This window comes from Vulpes vulpes, chromosome 15, assembly GCF_048418805.1.
Source record: "Vulpes vulpes isolate BD-2025 chromosome 15, VulVul3, whole genome shotgun sequence".
NCBI classification, from domain to species: Eukaryota; Metazoa; Chordata; class Mammalia; order Carnivora; family Canidae; genus Vulpes; species Vulpes vulpes.
In genome coordinates, this window is record NC_132794.1 from 8,771,073 (window position 1) to 8,790,144 (window position 19,072).

Genomic DNA, 19,072 nt, shown 5'->3' on the forward strand with positions numbered 1-19,072 from the left:
TAACTCCAGAGAAGTAAATTACCTATATGATCCTGTTTTTCTGGCTACTGAGTCAGGACTAAATAAAACTAGCCAATTTCATCCCAGAAATAATCAGGGATCCATATCCAAATGCAATCAAAAGAAATGCCTGGGTGGCTCAGTGGTTGAGTGTCTGCCTTCAGCTCAGGTCGTGATCCTGAGGTCCTGAGATCGAGTCCTGCATAGGGTCCTCCGCAGGGAGCCTGCTTCTCCCTCTGCCTATGTCTCTGCCTCTGTGTGTCTCTCATGAATAAATAAAATATTTAAAACAAAACAAAACAAAACAAAAATGCAGTCAAAAGATCTGCATCTGGATCTAAGATCCATACTCACTGTAGGTCTAGGGCAAGTTAACTTCTTAGCCCCAATTTCACCCTCTGTTAAAACAAAAACAAAATATTCTGTCCCTCTCATAAGATTATTTGGACCAAATGGGAAATATAAAAGCACTCTAAGTTCAAGTGCCATTACCAACATTATTAAACACACTGACATTTATTTATTTATTTTTAAAGGTTTTATTTATTTATCCATGAGAGATAGAGAGAGATAGAGAGAGAGGCAGAGACACAGGCAGAGGGAGAAGCAGGCTCCATGCAGGGAGCCTGACGTGGGACTTGATCCCGGGTCAGGCCCTGGGCTGAAGGCGGCGCTAAACTGCCGAGCCACCCGGGGTGTGCCCCACACTGACATTTAAAAGTTATTAAGCAAAGCATATTATTTCACATTTGACACAATAACATGGTATTTTAACTTTTATGAAAGATACAAACATTTTCAGATATAAAACTTACCCTTAACTGACATCCAACTTTTTCATAAGCTTTGATGAGTCTATTTCGGTGATACATCATTATCCCATAATGGTCTTTATTTCTGCAGTTGAATCCAAAAGTAATTCTCACAGTTTTAGTCTTAAATGTTAAGGAAAATTCTGAACACACCATCTCACTCCCCTCAAACCAATCTTTCCAAGTCGTTTCTTAATGAACCCAAAAGTGTATAAAAAAGGGCCAAGTTGGAGAGGATTTAGACTCCGTATCAGGATAAAAGGAGAAAGGGGAAGAGGAATCGCTTTATTAATGTATCTTTATACAGATTCATAAAAAGGAAAATAAAGGATACTAAAAATTTGGGTCGATAAACATCACGTTCGATGTAGGCAAGACTCTTTGAAACCAGCTGTGTCTTCACTTTCTGTCCACGTAAGATGATCTGCATTCTCGGCTTTAGGTATAATATACTGCAGTAAGCCTGCCAAGACACATAATAGTATCTGTCCTTCCCAAATTACCTACAAATTTGTTCAGCATTACTGATATGTGTATTTAAAAAGAAATTTAACCACTTTGCTTTGATAAAGAACCCATGAACTCTTCAACAATATAGACTATATATAAAACTGTTACTAGTTAATATTTGATTGCTTTTTTTTAGAATTTTATTTATTTGAACGAGAGAGATATTAGGAACAAGTGAGTGCGCATGAGTAGAGGGAGAGGCTGAAAGGGAAGCAGATCCCCCATTGAGCAGAGAGCCCAACGTGAGGCTCCATCCCAGCAGCCTGAGATCATGACCTAAGCCAAAGGCAGACACTTAACCAACTGAAACGCCCAGGTTCCCTGACTGCTTTTCTTTAAAAAATAAACTTGATACACTATAGCCAGTAAAATGGTTTGCAGAAAACAATCCATTGACCTATATAGATGTTATGTTAAATTATAAATAAAACTTTTTAAAAAGTTACAAGACAGCATATGTGGTATGATCTCATTTTAATTTTTTAAAAATATACATATATACAGAAAAGGACTATATTTTCTGACTCTTCTGTCAAATACATATATTGCTATTGCAGTTTAAAAGTAATGATAAATTTTATTTAGGCAAAAATAACAAGCAAAATCCAATACAGACAAAAGGGTCTATTACATGTCTGAAAAAGTAAATATTAACAATATACCAACACTTAAGCCAAGTAGACGAGTTCAGTATTTCTTAAAAATTGAACTGTAACAATCAGTACTAATCTTAAATGTGTTTTCAATTCTGAAAGTACGAAAGTTTAGATACTGGAGTGCCAGGGTGGCTCAATCATTTAAGCAGCCAACTTTGATTTTGGCTCAAGTCATCATCTTAGGGTCCTGGGAGTGAGGCAAGCTTGGGAGTCTGCTTGGGATTCTCTCTTTCCCTCTGCCCCTCCCTCCATGTGTATATGCACTCTCTCTTAAATAAATAAGTCTTTACAAAAAGAAAAAAAAAAAAAAGGGAAGAAGGTTTAGACACTTTACAATCTTGACTGAAATCTGCATCCTAAAACATGTTAAAATATATCATTCTTTGCCTGCCTCCAAGCTTTGTCTCTAAGGAAATGAACTGAATAACACAAAGCCAGATCAAAGTTTCTTTTTTTTTTTAATTTTTTTAAATTTTTATTTATTTATGATAGTCACACAGAGAGAGAGAGAGGCAGAGACATAGGCGAGGGAGAAGCAGGCTCCATGCACCGGGAGCCTGACGTGGGATTCGATCCCAGTTCTCCAGGATCGTGCCCTGGGTCAAAGGCAGGCGCCAAACCGCTGTGCCACCCAGGGATTCCCAAGATCAAAGTTTCAACACAGAACTAAAATTTGAACATTTCTCTTTTTTCCCCAACTCCTGATTTCAAAATTAGTGATATTTCGTCATTTATAAAATTTATTAATGATATTTTAAAACATTTTATACTTTTATTTATTTTATTAATGATATTTTAAAACATTTGCATACTAAATCCACACTACCTACTCTGCCTGCCTCTGGACCTGTTTCATAATTGAGCAAGACTTTCTAAACAACTAGGACATACTTAATAACACACTGGGGTATGTAACTGCTAGGGTCTCAAAAAGTTGTAAACGTATAAACATCACATGTATCCTCAGCCTGTGGTTATTAAATCATCTTAGCACAAAAATAAAGGGAAGTTAGTGTTATATGCCTTATCATAGTGACTAAGAAACGATATTCTTAGTATCATATCAACATTTTAAACTGAGTATTAATTTCTTCCATCTCAAAAATATTCCTAAGGTCAAATAATCAGAGATATTTATCATAAAACTATTAATGTGTATCATCTGTAGTCTGTACATAATTTATCGCTTTAGAATATTAACTAAGATGTGTGTCCTAGAATATTTTAAACTAAAAAAAGAAATACTCTGAATTTGGGGTTTTTGCCTGAATTAATCAATATGGCTACCACAGAGGACATACTGATTCTGGTATTCCGAATTCAAATACTCTAACCACACACTGAAAGACTTGTAAGTGCTGTTAGATTTGGTGACTTTACAATTTAAAAACTGGTTTTCAATAGATAGATAGATAGATAGATAAATAAATAAATAAATAAATAAATAAATAAATAAATAAATAACTTTTCTGTATAAAGCAACCAGTCTGCTCATGAAAATTTAAATTTGTTCCTGAGATACTTTTACTTAGCAATTACTGACAGTATTTATAACACTAGTGGATAGCAATAATTTCCATTATTTGATTATTTCTCTCACGTCCAGAAAGAGAGCTGAATACATACCCTCAGGGAATAGTCACTCTCAGGAGCAATTTGGTCCATCCTCTCTTGCTTCTTGTACCCTTTCTTCCCTGTTGTCTCATCTAAATCTTCAGGAATTCTGATGTCATATTTATCCTTATCAAAATCAAACTCTGTTGCACTTTTGTAGCTATAAAAACAATTTTTTGAAGGAGCTAAATTTTAACTTCACAGAAATATAAGCAAATATACTTACTTATTTAACAAAACAAAACACCTACCCATAGTAGGGGTCCTGGTTGGGGGAAGAGGGGAGACAAAAGCAAGGGAAAAACAAAAGAAAAGAAATATAGGAAGATGTGGGAAAACTGTATACATTCACACACTGCTGGCAGGATGTCAGCTGGTAAAGCCACTCTGAAAAACATTCTGGCAGTTTCTTAAAAAATGAAACCGGCAACTACCACATGACCCAGCAATTACACTCTTGGGCATTTATCTTAGAAAAAAGAAGATTCTATTCCCACCAAAACCTATACACAAATGTTTACAGCTCTATTTGTAATAACTCAAAATGGTAAAATGTGCTTTAACTGGTAAATGGTTAAACAAATGATGGCCCATCTATGCGATATACTACTACTCTGCAAGGACAAGGAAGCAAACTACTGACACACAAGAACCTAGATCAACCTCCAGGGAAATATGATGAATGAAAAAAGCCAATCCCAAAAACTTTCACACTGTAGGATTCTATTCATATAACATTCTTGAAATGACAAAGTTATAGAAATGGAGAACGTTTTAGAGGTTGTCAGGGATTAAGGAGGGAGTGGGTGTGGATATAAAAGGCCAACATGAGGGATCATGGATGTCCTCACTCCATGAAAATGTCCTGTCTCTTGACTCTATCAATGTTGCTATCAACACTTACATACTATAGTTTTGCAAGATGCTGCCATTGGGGGAAACTGGATAAAGGGTATATGAGATTTGTGCGTATGAATCTATAGGTATCTCAAAACAAAAAGTGCAAATTAAAAAAGAGGAGTGAGGATGGGAGGGGCATGACAGCAAAAGCAAGAAAAAAGGGAATACAGAGCAGAAAAGATTTAAAGTATTTTAGGCTCACCACTCAATTTATACTTTATTCCTATCATTCTTATATCTAGATACCTCAACATTATGCATCCATCCCAAGTTTTTTTAAAAAAATCTTATTTGCAAATGATTTTATCCTCACAATGATAAAGGACTACAATCTTGAGCAATACAGAGGTCTCATTTACAATACTTTTCTCACCACCTATTAAACTATGCTTACCTTTAAGTAATAGACAAATATTTCTCTTCCTAACTTACACAAGCTAGGGTTTATTGGCTGAGATATTTTCTTCTCCTTTCTTTTTGAGAATAGAATAAAAAAGAGAATTGAGCTCTATGAATACTGAATGGCAGGGCTAGGAAATTTAGTTTTAATAATATGAAATTATCTCTAATGGAAGCCAAAGCGGCTCAATAAAACACACTTGGAAAAGACAAATCATTACCTATGCCAAAAAATGAGTACCTTCCAATATATTTCTACTCTGTGTAACAATGGATAAATGTAAGAAAACCACTCCTGCACAAGCAATTTCCTTCCCAAATGCGAAACTACTCGCTGAGCTCTACATTTACCTTCTAAGGTTCCAAATGATGATCCTTGTCCCCTTCTTACCCATAATAGCATCAAGTTCTGCCAGTAATTTCTGTTCCGTAGAAAATAGAGAATGTTCCAGAATCGCTGCAAGGCTTGCTTTTGATTCTGCTAAATTTATCATCTGTCGTATATCATAAGTTAAAGACTCAGACCAAAAACATATTTTTCACAGTTACAATATGAAAACTCAAACTTAAATAACAGATAACTATTTCCTAAGTTTTAAAACTGCAATTTGATTTCAGATGAACTCCAAGAAAGATGAATTATAAGCAAGTTCATTATGATTCCTAACTAATTTAATGGTTCCTAATATCTCAAAGTTTTTATAAGAAACACAGTAGACATCTTTCTAAAGATACTTTGCTTTCTCATAGTCATTAGGGAAAATTTCAAGGCAGACCACATATCTCATTAGACATAATACAACTGAAATTAAGGGGAGAGCTACAGGAAGCTAACATAGAAAGCAACCATCTTAAAGACAAAATGCCAAGGGAAGGGAGAAAGGGAGAAAGGCTTAGCCTCAGATATAAGAGGCAATGGGTAGGAACAAGCACTATCACGGAAACTATGATTAAAAAAACAGAATCTGGAGGAGGCAAAAGGAGGGAATGATTCAGAGTATCTTCAGAGTTTCTCCAGTTTCTATTTTTAAATCAAAAGGATATGGTGTTTGTTGAACGCCACTATTGGGACAACAACATGTTCTGCTTTTATGACTTCCAAGTAGGTCTGAGACAAGAAGCCCACACTCATGCTTTCTCCATTTTTGGTAAACACGATTGCATCTTTACCCAAACGCATAGAACCTGACTTGAAGCCATTCCCATACAATCCAACTGGGACATGACCGTTCATGGTGACTTTGTCACTGAAGCCAAAGCTAAAAAGAAAAAAAAAAAAAAAGATTTAAAAAATAAATACACATAGTCTTCATTTCTTAAATTCACAAATTATAATATTAAGTAAAAAGACTGGGTATAAATATTAACCTCATCCTCTCTAGTTTTGTAATCATAGGCAAATTACTTTTCATCTATTTTGATGTGTTTCCCCATCTCTGAAATGAAAAATAAATCTGTATTGTAAGGTTTAAGAATTGCTAAAACAGGAGCTCGTTGCCTGGTACATCCTGCCTAAACAACTGAGATCTCATTTGGACTCCTGGGACCCCTGAGATTTCACCTCGTGAAATTTCTTCTAAATGTGAACAACTCCCTTCAAATCAGGAGCCTACAGTGGTATGATTAGATTACTAATGGCATCAACTGGAGTTTTGGGAAGCATAACAAGTATTTAAGGGACAGTAGAAAGGGCTATGCTGCCACATTTTCTCTACCCTGTACCTGTATCAGGTACCATACTTTCCTTTCCAGGCACATCTGGCTTCATGCTGACATCCTACTCTGTGACCATAGAGCCCAAGGCTTTATGCCTATTTTATCCTGCTACTTTCCTTATCCTCTGAATCCCTTTAAAATGACTCCCCACCAAAAGTGTTTTATTGGAAATACTGGTTAAAAATATGTAACACTAGAGTATTAATAACTGTTATCAGTGTGCTACAACTCTTAAAGGAATGGTGGAAATTCAGATAAGTCAGACATGGTGGGGTGAGAATGGCAGGGATTGTCTAATAATCAAACAGCAGTAGGAAACGATGGGAAGGGAAGAGAGCACACTGTGGGTACAGCAAATCATGTTTACAAAATAAAAAGTACAGGCAATAAGTATGATACATGAAACCCCTGAATGGGGTAAAACCAATGTTTTTATTTTTACATACCTTAGCATTTTATGTAATTTATCTGAAGTCATACCATTCCCATTATCAGTGAATGTCAAGCATATATGGTCATTTATCACCGTTTTGTCAATCCATATCTGTTTAGCATTCACATCAGGATCATAAGCATTATCTACGAAACAAAAGTTTTGAGAAATTTTGATTTCGCATTTTAAAGAGCAATTAGTTCAGTCTAATCCTTAACAAGCAACGTATTTTTTAAAAATTGAAATGTTTAGGAACTCTATGATTTGAAAACATGAACTAAACTGTACCTTGATATATACATCATTCACTGATCATTACAAAATTAGCTTTCCAAAGCCCTCCATTTGTCACACTGGTTCCCACTACACTGAAAAAGTACAAACAAGAAGAATCACTGTACCAAACAGATGACCAAGACAGGGAGGTAGGTCTTCTTCTGCCCAAAGACCCAGCCTGGCTATCAAGAGACAAACTGAGAGCTGAGTTTCAACTGGCACTCCAAGTGCCACTATAACTGGCACACAGAGGGAACACAATGCGGATACTGAATAAATGAGAAAGCAGAATGTCTTCTGCAAGGCTGGATACGTAGGAGAAGGTTTACCTTCTACACAGTTCGAATTGTGGCCCTTTCCAATCTAAGCAAAGTTTCTGGTGGCTTTTACACTTCTATGAGGTCTGTACAGATCCCCATTTAAGCTTACTCTTGTTAGCTTCCTTGTTTGTCTCAGATAGGTTAAATAGGAAGGAATACATTAAAACAATAAAAACAAAAAACCAAGGAAAAGTGAAAACAATGTCAACAGAAGCAGTAATAATATCAGCTTGTGAACTACCTAAGTTCCACCTGAGTATCCTTAACTGACTAAAAACACTTTTTTTTTAAGTCTTTATGACTAAACATAAGTAATGGTTCTCACATCCTTTCATAAGGTTGCCTAGAATTAAAAGCATATTTTTATTTTTATTTATTTATTTATTTTTTTAAAATTTATTTCTGATAGGCACACAGTGAGAGAGAGAAAGAGAGAGAGGCAGAGACACAGGCAGAGGGAGAAGCAGGCTCCATGCACCAGGAGCCCGACGTGGGATTCGATCCCGGATCTCCAGGATTGCGCCCTGGGCCAAAGGCAGGCGCTAAGCCACTGCGCCACCCAGGGATCCCTAAAAGCATCTTTTTAATCAACTGCTTCAGGAAAAATGGTGTTTCCCTTAAATCTGATAGCAACAAGAGCACCCTGGTCTCCAGCTGCCCTAATCCAGAGGCGGACAACCACTACACACGCAGGAACAATCCCAGGTTGAGTGGCTCCTCTGGGCTGTCATAAACAAACAATGGCTCTGAATGGCTGCACTGTTCTATCCATTTAACAGGTTTTTAAGAAACTAGCTGAACAGCACATGTTAGCTGGGAGACTTTGGAAAATCTAACTATGCCAAAGAAAAAGGTGCTCAAGAGTTCCTTTTCTTCTACTGTACATCTTAGAACTGTTTCTTGACAAAGAATCTAAAGTATTTCTAAGAATTATGAAGAATAGTGCTCGCTTCGGCAGCACATATACTAGAATTATGAAGAATATACTTTCCTTTATTACCTGTTTCTCAAACACATGCTTAAAAAAATTCAGGTGCCAGGGAGCCTCAGTCAGTTAAATGGCTGACTGTTGGTTCAGGTCAAGATCTCAGAATCCTGGAACTGAGCCCCACCTCTGGCTCCATGTTCAGCAGGAGTCTGCTTCCTCTCTCTCTGTCCCTCTCCCTGCTCTCCTTCTCTTTCAAATAAATATTAAAAAGACAAAATTCACATGTTTGAATTTTCCAGAGGGAAAAATATCATAACCCATAATGCAAATGTGATCACAACTTTCCTCTTCTCATGTTCACTAAAACACTATTAAAATATAATTCTATAACTAATAATTCTACTGGAGAAAACAAAAATGTATTATCACAAATTTAATTTAACATTGATTCCCCTACTTGCTAACATCAGAAAAACAAACCCATTGTTACGTACCTATACTTTCCAATTTTAAAAAACATAATTTCCATTTTTGCAATAGATCAAATTCTTTTATAATCAAAATAAAACTATTTCAACATAAATGTTTTATGAATTTTGCAAAATACTTTAATAGTACAGAGAAGGCTGAGCAGCAATTAATTTGACATCCATTTGAATAGCTGTTATACACTAGATAACCTTTACCAGTGGTATCATTCAAGATACATCTGTTTTATTAAACAGTATATTTGCATATTATTTTTCAATGAAAAGTTTTTTAAAACTTCAATTGCAAGCAATAGATTATACATGAAATGTCGGTTTTACATACCTATTAATTCAGCAACTGCACTGAACGGCCAAGTGTGACTAGTAGAATTTGTATGTAAGAACTTCGGGCAAAGCTGAAAAAAAACAATGATTCATGTAAATTGATTCAGGTCCTACTTTTGAGAAGAGAAACCAATATTATTTTCTGTCCCTGTATTAAACAACACTGGGACACCTGGCTGGCTTGGTCGGTAGAGCCTGTGACTCTTGATCTCGGGGTTGTGAGCTCAAGCCCCACGGTGGGTGTGGACATTACTTAAAAATAAAATCTTAAAAGATAATAAAAATAATAAAAACAACACTGAGACCAAGCACAAGATAATAGCTGCTTCAGGATATACCTAGAAGATATAACCTAGAAGATAAAATTCTTGGAAGGCTGTACTCATCAACGAAATAGTTTACTTAACCAAGATCGCTTCACAACCCTTGCCTCTCTGGATCCATCAATCTAAAGCCATGATATATCCTAAACCACCAATCAGAAAGTTACCCACCCTGCAAGGCCTACCCTCAAAATTGCCGTGAGACACAACGAAGATTTTTGCCAAGGGGGTGTTTTCTCCTGGTGCATCAGGCTTAATAAACTTAGCTTGGCTTATTAATCAACGGCTTTTCTAGTGGTCTCTTGGAAAATCATTATTTGATACTTTTTATATAAATTACTCCATGCTCATTATAGTTAAACCTTGGCAGTGGAGTAATATACACCTATCAAACCTTTACATAATGTCATATAAAAGTTCAAATCCAATTATTTTAGGCTGATTTTATTCACAGTAATATACTATGGAAGACTATGCTAACCAACCTCATGCTATAGGAAACTCTCTAAATTCCTAAGTAATACAGATATTAAATGTATAAAAATGTAGAAGTGGCTTTCAAAGGCTGACACTTGAAAATTTCCATTGCAGAGGATTTCTATTTAATGAGGATTTTGTGTCTGTTTTGAACAGATTATCTTACACTTAAGGGGAAAAAAACAGAAGAGGCGCTTTAAGTATTTAATGTGAAGAGCTCTGGAAATGTGAGGAGATTATTAATCAAGCCAAGTGTGTTTGTAGTGCTAGGCTGCTGCCACAAGGTGTCAGAAAGAGGTCTACTATTCCTCTGTCCACACTTGATTTTAGACAATTCCCAAGCATTCATTCACCAGCAGACTGAAGTACATGTGTGAAAAATGGAATTCTGTGGAAGAACAGTCTTAAAATTGGAGTACGGCACATATTCATGCAATACGGAGTATAGGTAGTTCAGCCTTTCTACAGCATACATTACATTTGTTTGTTTGTTTTTAATAAAAATCAATTTCCAGGTCTTCATCTTGCACAAGAGGTCTTTTTCAAATTAATCTGAGACTGTGCCAGGGGCTAGCCATCAGGAGGCTCTATATGTCCCAGGCCTCTCCCTTTGCAAAATTATCACACTACCATTTATAGAAGAACGGCATACTCCTCACATGTTACAAATTTTACAGTGGGGCATGGCTTTGGAGTGTGAAACCTCTGGCTATCAAAGAAGATACCCTTAGAGTTACTGGTCTTTGCTCTATTTTATGCACTTACGTTAGGTGTGAAATCTGGAACTAGAAAAGGGGTTATTTTGAATTTTGTATGTATGGCAGAATGTGGTAGTGGGAATGTCAATTTTCACTTAATGTCCTCATCCTTTATATCAATTCCAAATTGACATGGTACACATTATCCTTGAGCAAGAGCCCCAGAAGAGCAAAGCAAAGAAAGCATCAGTAAGAAAGAACTGAATGGTAAACAATGGCTTTTTCACTTTTCTGAATTCTCATCTCCAGAGCATGTCATTAGCTGGAGAGGGAAAAAAAAAAAAAACCACCCTTGAACAGATGAAGAAGTAATACACACAAACACATGCATGCGAAGCCGAGTATGTTTAACTAGTGTATGACCCTGAGCAAGCAGCTTAACCTCTGTGCCTCAAGTTCTGTCATCTATTAAAATGAGGATGATAATCCTATTAGCTTATCAGTATATTAAGAATATTAAATGAGTTAATATTTGTAAATGCTTAGAAGACCAACCAGAACATAATAAGCATTGTATTTTTTTTAAGTATTCCTTAAAGGCACAACTGAGCTCATATAAAAATAAAAATAAGGAAAATCTTTAAGGGCTTTGAATAAAGGAGGAATTAAAAACAAAAGTAAGATTTGAAAATGAGGATGTAATGAATGAGGGCTTAACTGGAAAACAAAGGTTTTGGTTTTAATGGTGATTCAAGAATAGAAGATTTGGAAGTAACTGCCCCTCCTCACTCCCCTTCCTTCTCAATAAAAAGTTGGGGGCAGCAGGAATCTGTCTAACAAAAGCTTGTCCGTTTCCGTCTGGATGCTTTAAAAAAAAAAAAAAAAAAGTCTAATAGGAAGTTCTACAAAAAGGGACATGCCTTTACTTGGGTTAAGTGTTTCAATTTGTATCACCTACAGAACCACTATGAAGACACAGCCTCAGCCAGGTGGCATAAGATTCCCCTAGGTCCTTATTTGGGAGAATATTTGAGTACAAAATCTAAAGTAACATTTAAGGGAACAATCAATCCACCAGGAAAAAAATGTTAGAAGACAAGATACAGTAGTAGTATTAGATATCACTCCCCATCCCCAAACATTAGGAAACACACACAATGAAATGCTCTGAAGATTACACAGATTTTTTAAAAGAATTAATGTAACTTTTAGAATCAACAGTCACAAATTTTACAGTTAAATACAAAACTTTTTGGAAGCCCAAACATATAGAGAATGTTTACCGGTGTTTCTGCCCGAAACTGCTCTGTAATGAAGGGAAAAAAAACAAAACAAAAAAGGGGGAGGGAGCGGGTAGAATAAAACAAGAACAAAAACAATCAGAGAAATGAGGATAATAGTAGATAAAACACTCAGTAGTTTGGAAATTGGAAAGCACAGACAGTGACAACTGATTTAATAGCCTGTAAAGAACTGAATCCGAAACCTATACAAGATGAGAAACAAAACAAGCATCAGACCAGGAACCCCCGCAGAACTCCAGAAAGCCTTAGGAATTACACTTCTGTACCTCTGAGGTCCAAGGTACTAGAGCCTATATGAAAACAAGATAGCTTCCAAGTCTTTAAAGGAGTAAAGATTCCCCCCCAGTTCCTTCTTTCACCCCACAACTACTCTAGGCAACCCCACAGAAAACTGGAGATCTGTTCTCTGGAGGAAGTGACAATAGCAGGCTCAGAGACAACGAAAACAGGTGGGTTTGAAACCGAGTCAGCAAATAGCCAGGAAAGAAACCCTCACATAAATGGCCAAATCATTTTCCACAAGGGTGTAAAGACTGTTCAATAGGAAAAAGATAGTCTTTTCGATAAGTAGTGCTGGGAAAGCTAGATAACCTTATGCAAAAGACTCAAGTTGTACCCTTAACTCACACCATATAGAGAAAAAAAGAACACCTTAAAATGGATCAAAGAGCTAACATAAAGAATTATAACTATAAAACTCTTAGAAGAAAGTACAGGTGAAAAGTTTCAGGACACTGGATTCCGCAATGATTTCTTGGATAGGACACCAAAATCACAGGAAACAAACAATAATAAATTTACTGCATCAAAATTTAAAACTTCTACAACACATTAAAGGATACAACTGGGGGTGCCTGACTGGCTCAGTCAGTTGACCGTCTGCCTTTGGCTCAGGTCATGATCCCAGGGTCCGAGGATGGAGCCAGGAGTCAGGCCCCCCTGCTCAGCGGGGAGTCGGCCTCTGCTTCTCCCTCTCTCTTTGCTCCTCCCCCATCCCCACCCCCACTTGTGCTCACTTTCAAATCAATCAATCAATCTTTAGAAAAGAGACAAAGGCTACAACCAACCAATGAAAAAGCAATCTATGAAATGGGAAAAAACATCTGCAAATCAAGTATCTGATAAGAAGTTAATATCCAGAACATATAAAGAACTCCTACACAAATCACAACAAAGACTAAAAACCTAATTAATTGGTGGGCAAAGGACATGGATATTTCTCCAAGGATTATATACAAATGGCCACTAATAAAAGAAAAGATCCTCAACATCACTAATCATTAGGGAAATACAAATCAAAAACACAATGAGATACCACCTCATACTTACTAGGATGGTAACTATAAAATTAAACAGAATTGCCATTCGATCCAGCAGTTCTACTAAGAAATGAAAGGAGGATCTTGAAGAGATTTTCTGTACAGTTGTGTTCATACACCGTGTTTCACAACAGCCAAAAGGTGGAAGCCACATAAATATCCATCAATGAAACAAATAAAATGTGGTATATCCATACAAGGGAATAGTATTCCGCCTCAAAAAGAAAAGATCTCTTGACGTATTCTCTAACTAGATGAACCATCCTGAGGACATTATGCTAAGTGAAATAAGCCTGTCACAAGAAGACAATTCATCATTACACTTACGTAAGATACATCTACAGTAGCTAAATTCACAGTATAATGGTGGTTGCTAAGGGCTGTCAGAAGGGAGAATGGAGAACTGTTTTTTTTTTTTTTAATAGGTATACAGTTTTATTCTAGCCAAGATGGAGTTTTGGAGGCTGTACAACAATGTGAATGTATTTAACACTACTGACTTATATACTTAAAAATGGTCAAGATGGTAGATTTTAGGTTAAGTGTATTTTACTTTACCACAATAATAAAGAGATAAATACCAAGTCAGCAAATTGAATGTAATACTCCCATCTGAGTTTTTTTTTTTTTTTTAAGATTTTATTTATTTATTCATGAAAGAGAGAAGCACAGATATAGGCAGAGGGAGAAGCAGGCTCCCTGTTGGGGAGACCTATGCGGGACTCGATTCCCAGGATCCCTCCCGGGATCATGACCTGAGCCAAAGACCTGAGCCAGACGCTCAATCACTGAGCCACCCAGGCATCCGTCTCCAACTGAGCTTTCAGAAGAGCAAGCAGTTTGAATTATACATGCCATGGGCAAGAGACTAGATGCAGAATTCCTCTCTGGAAAACTGAAAGATTTCTAAAAGTTCCATTTGATTCTTTTACATTTGTGCCAGGTCTTTCAGGACAGCATCTTATTTTTGTTGTTCCCACTTTTTAAAAATTACTTAAATTTTTCAAAGTTATTTTTTAAAGGTTTTAAATTCCAATTAGCACACTGTGTAATATTAGTTTCAGTTGTACAATATAGTGATGCAACACTTCCATACAACACGTGGTGTTCATCATAAATTTTTACATTTTTAAACCTATTTTATTTTCTAACACTTCCATTCTTTAAGCTCTTACAAATACAGACATAGGGTGTCCCCAACAAAATATAACTGATTCCTTCCTATCTGATCACTCAACACTGAAGCCCACCAAAGGAGTTCTACTTATGTATGAACACCTTCCAGTCAGCTGTGTGTCTTGGAAACGTAAGCAAGTTAACCATCTCCACACATTAGAGCCCGTGTAAAATTAGGAGTCAAAACAGAGAAAAAGGAACAAAGAATGTAGAGGCAATATGCTGAGCAAAAGAAAATTTCAGAAATACTTTGATCAACATACCCAGTGATAACAAATATTGGAAAGGGGGGAGAAGGAGGAGGGAGAGATATTTACTATTTATTTATATATATAGCATTTTATTTTATTTTTTAAATAGGCTCCATACCCATCCTTCAGACTGGAAACTCGGGGAACAGAGAAAGGAATTTGCCAAGGTCACATATCTCCTTGTCAATGAGGATTTGAACTCAGGCAGGTGACAGAGCCCAAGCTCTCTGGCACTAATTTACTGTGCTGGCCAAGGGAATCAACTCTGTAAGAGGAATATGTGGGATGGAGACACAACGAAAAGGGGAAGGATATTTCCAGAATGATGATAAAGGAAGTCCCCAAAACACAAGTGAGCCAACAAAACTGACAAAATATTGGGTGTGCTTGAGAACATCTGGAAAAGATTTTCCAGTTCTGTGAAAGTTTGGACAGAAGAGCAAATTTAAGCAAACAATTAACTTCAGAAAAACAAAAAGCTATGCAGCAAAGAAAATGCAATCATAGTTCTGGTTGGCTCATTTGTGGATAATGGTAAGAATGATAAATCATACAGTAATTCAATGAAGAGATAAATGCATTGGAAAGATGGGAGAAGGTGAAGAGTGGGCATGTGTCAGTTAAACCCACAACAGGACTACTGGAAAGCAACAAAACGGTACCAGCATTTTACTTCGAAATACGAAAGCAAAAATTGAAATGTTTTTGTCACTCTGCATTGTTCTTGGATCTCTTGCCCTCCTAAATTAAAAAAAAAAAAAAAAGGCATACATTATAATGGTTCATTCCTTGTGTCTTACCGCCTTCTAGGACTTTTGACAAATACAGAAAACTTATTAATTCCTAGACTTTCCTAATGAAAACATGTGAGAGCTACACCCAAACAGTGAGCACGGCTATATTCAACTGCATATTACGGAAACCAAATGTCTATGTCGTGTAATATTCATATGTTACAAAATGTTCTTTTGATTTTTTTTTTCCCCAACCTTTTAAAAATCATTTTTAAGTTTATGGGCCATACAAAAACAGGTGGCAGGCTAGATTTGGCCCATGAGCTGTAGTTTGCCAAGTCCTGTCTTAAAGCAAAGAGATGGGTGGGAGATACAGTACAGAAGCTGCAGATGGGAGATTTCCATCAATGAGGTTCCAACAGCCCATGTTACCCAGGAAAGAAATATTTAGCACATAGACAGCTGCTTCACCCAGACAGCGAGCTAACAACAATACCCATCTTTTAACACAGTTCGGACCTTTATCTTTGCTCCATTTATCACCTATATCTTGAAGAACCTGAGACAGCAGCATTGGAGGGGCCAGGTGAAGGAGGAGAGAATCCAAGGGCAGAAACAGGACCAAACCAGTTCGTTCACTCCTTTTCCCTACTCCAGGACTCTGGTCCAGAGTGTGGCCCAATCGGATGGGGGGGGGGGGGGGGGGGGGCGGGCATTAAACTGAATAAAAGAGATTTTTGCCTTAAATGAGGTCAGACTTTACAATACCTGAGGCTACCTGGAAAGCATTACATCGGCCCAGACTCCCCCAAGCGTGGAAGAGAACCTTTAGAAAAGAATAAAGTTGTCCCCTATATTCAAACTACTAAATACTCACTCAATAAGCCAGTTATGTAACAAAGGACCTTTATTCAGTACAGATTAGAGAAGGTTTATCGGTCAATAAAGATCCTAAGAGAAAATAAAAAAAAAAAGTGGGCAAAGGACACGAATAGATTAAAAAAAAAAAAAAAGAGTTAAATGTGAATAACTTCCAAGGAAATGCAAAAAAAAATACGCCCTGACACATTTCACATCCATCCTACAGGAAAACGGCTAAAAGTGCAACAACGCTACCAGGTGTGGGTTAAGATCGGGTGAATGGAAGAAGTCACAGGGCAATGCACCATTTTTTAAAGCGACGGTATCCCCACCGGATGGTCCCATTTTTAACGATTCTCCGGCGGGGGCTCCGAACCCCGAACCCCGAACCCCCGGAGCAAGACGAGGTCAGCACTTCTGCGGGAACCGCCAGCAACTTGCTTAAAGGATAATCAGGTGCGAAGGCCACGCCCACGTTTTCGGAGGTGGGATTTTAACTCCTCCAAGAGTGACCGCTCCCCGGCGACGCTAAGACTCGTGCAAACAGGGAAGGCGGGCGGGGGCCGGGGGGGGGCTTCCAAGGGCGCCCCGGGGCGGACCCGACGGGGGAGCCCGGGGCCTCGCCGGAGGGCAGCGCCCGGCGCTGGGGACGCGCCGGGAAGAGCCGCCCGCCGCCCGGAGGTCAAGGCCGCCCGGCGCCCCCGGCCGCGCCCCGCCGCTCGCGCTCCCCGCTCCGGGCAGCCCCGCGGGCCCGCAGGCCGGGCGGGTCGGGGCCCCCGCGGGCCGGGCGGCGGGCGGCGCGGCCGCCGAGGCCTCGCCCTCGCCCTCCCACGACAGCTGCGCGGCAGCCAGGAAGGAGCCGGGAGGAGGGGCCGCGGCCCCGGCCCGCCCCGAAGCCGCGGGGGCAAAACAGAAACCGAGCGCGGAGGGCGCGGGGCGCAGCCCGGCCCTGCCCGCCGCCGAGCCGCTCCGCCGACGGCAGCGCGATGGCCGCCCCTTCCCCCGGCCCCGCCGCGGCCCCAGCCGCCGCGCCGACGAGCCGCCGCCGCCCACTGCCGGCCCCCCCTCGCTTGCCCGCCTGCCCGCCCTCCTGGGACACGGCCCGCTCCACCCCTCGCGGCTGCTCACCGCGCTGAGGCGGATCCCGCTGGGTGGCTGCGCCGCCATCTTGAGCGAGCTACAAAGCCAGGACCGGCCTCGGCCGCAACCCGACTGGGAGGCGGCCGGGACGACTGTGGGGCCCGCTGGGCCCGCCCACTTCCGGGGCGGGGCGCGCGGCGGCCCCGCCCTCCCACTTCCGCCTCAGGCACAGTTGTGTTAGCAGAGCGGCGGCCGCGGCGGCGGCGGTGCAGGGGGGCGGGGGGAGAGCGGGGCGCGAGCGGCGCGGCGGCTGGAAGCCCGGAGGAACTGGGGAGAAGCGTTGGGCCCTGGGGGCAAGGGCGCATGCGTGAGGCCGGCGGGGCTTGACACCTGGAGGGTCCGGAGTTCCGAGCCCCGAAAGGTGCCCTCGGGGAGGGGAAAAGCCATCCCTTGCCCACCTGTGTCAATGTGATTTGAAACCTTGTTAACCAAAGAATTTTTAAAAAATAACAATAAACTTAAAAAAAAAAAAAGAAGAAGCAGCAGAAGAAACCTTGTTAACGAAAAGTGTAGATTTTGGGCATTTTGGGTTCGCGCTGGAAGTCCCCATCCTCGGTCCTGGGGAAGGGGCCTTCCGCTCATGCACACTTAGTGTCGACGTGCAGCCGGTATTGGGCTAAGTGAGTAGGATGCAGAACCCGGTCTAGGGCTGTTTCCGACCGCAGGGAAGACAGGATGATGGAAAGGTTTTTGTTTGCTTTTTTTAAATGCCCATTTTGGGCTTTTTGCTTTTTGTTTTTCCTTTTATCTCTTTATTTGTCCTGATTTTGGGGGGGGAAGTTTAAGCACATGTTAGGCCTCCAACACTGGTTTTTGTTTGTTTGTTTGTATTTATTTATTTATTTATTTATTTATTTATTTATTTATTTCTAAAAAGGCCAAACCAGTTAACAGATTTCTCCCACCCACTCCCCCACCTATTGCATTTTTTACTGTGATGAATTTTTTTGATGACTTTATTTGACTGAGAGACTGAAAGAGCACAAGCACTGGGAGTGGGAGGGGGAGAAATAGACTCCCCGCTGAGCAGGGAGCCTTAGGTGGGACTGGATCCCAGGGCCCTGGGCTCATGACCTGAGCCAGCCAGTGGTAAGAATTCAAATAATACGGAAATATAAAACATGAAATTTACCCCCAATCTCTTCACGAGAACATATAAACAATTTGGTATACATTAATCTAGCCTATATGCTAAATTATTATTTCCAATTCAGATGGTCTCCCCACTTGCCATAATTCTGCTTAGGATTTGTCAATTTTACCATGGTGTAGAAATGATATGCATTCCGTAGAAAATGTACTTAGGGGGTGCTTGGGTGGCTCACTTGGTTAAGGGGCTGCTTTTGGCTCTGGTCATGATCTCTGAGTCCTGGGATTGATCTGAGTCCTGGGATTGAGCCCTGCATTCTG

General features: G+C 39.6%; 1 protein-coding gene across 2 annotated transcripts in view; it reads right to left on the reverse strand.

Annotated features, from left to right (window-relative positions):
- MORC3 (MORC family CW-type zinc finger 3) overlaps positions 1-17,905 on the reverse strand; it is a 39,882-nt gene extending 21,977 nt beyond the window's left edge. The window contains exons 1-8 of one of the 2 annotated variants that reach the window (XM_025986468.2): positions 17,651-17,905; positions 9,378-9,450; positions 7,054-7,186; positions 5,936-6,150; positions 5,243-5,390; positions 3,605-3,752; positions 1,147-1,275; positions 816-935 (exon numbers count right to left, since the gene is read on the reverse strand). In XM_025986468.2, coding sequence (XP_025842253.2) covers positions 816-935; positions 1,147-1,275; positions 3,605-3,752; positions 5,243-5,390; positions 5,936-6,150; positions 7,054-7,186; positions 9,378-9,450; positions 17,651-17,689 — 1,005 coding nt within the window. In that variant the 5' untranslated portion in view covers positions 17,690-17,905. Of the gene's footprint in view, positions 1-815; positions 936-1,146; positions 1,276-3,604; positions 3,753-5,242; positions 5,391-5,935; positions 6,151-7,053; positions 7,187-9,377; positions 9,451-16,827; positions 16,909-17,650 lie in introns of those variants that run through there. The other variant, XM_072740744.1, reaches the window with a different exon arrangement.
- Between the last annotated feature and the right edge of the window lie 1,167 nt (positions 17,906-19,072).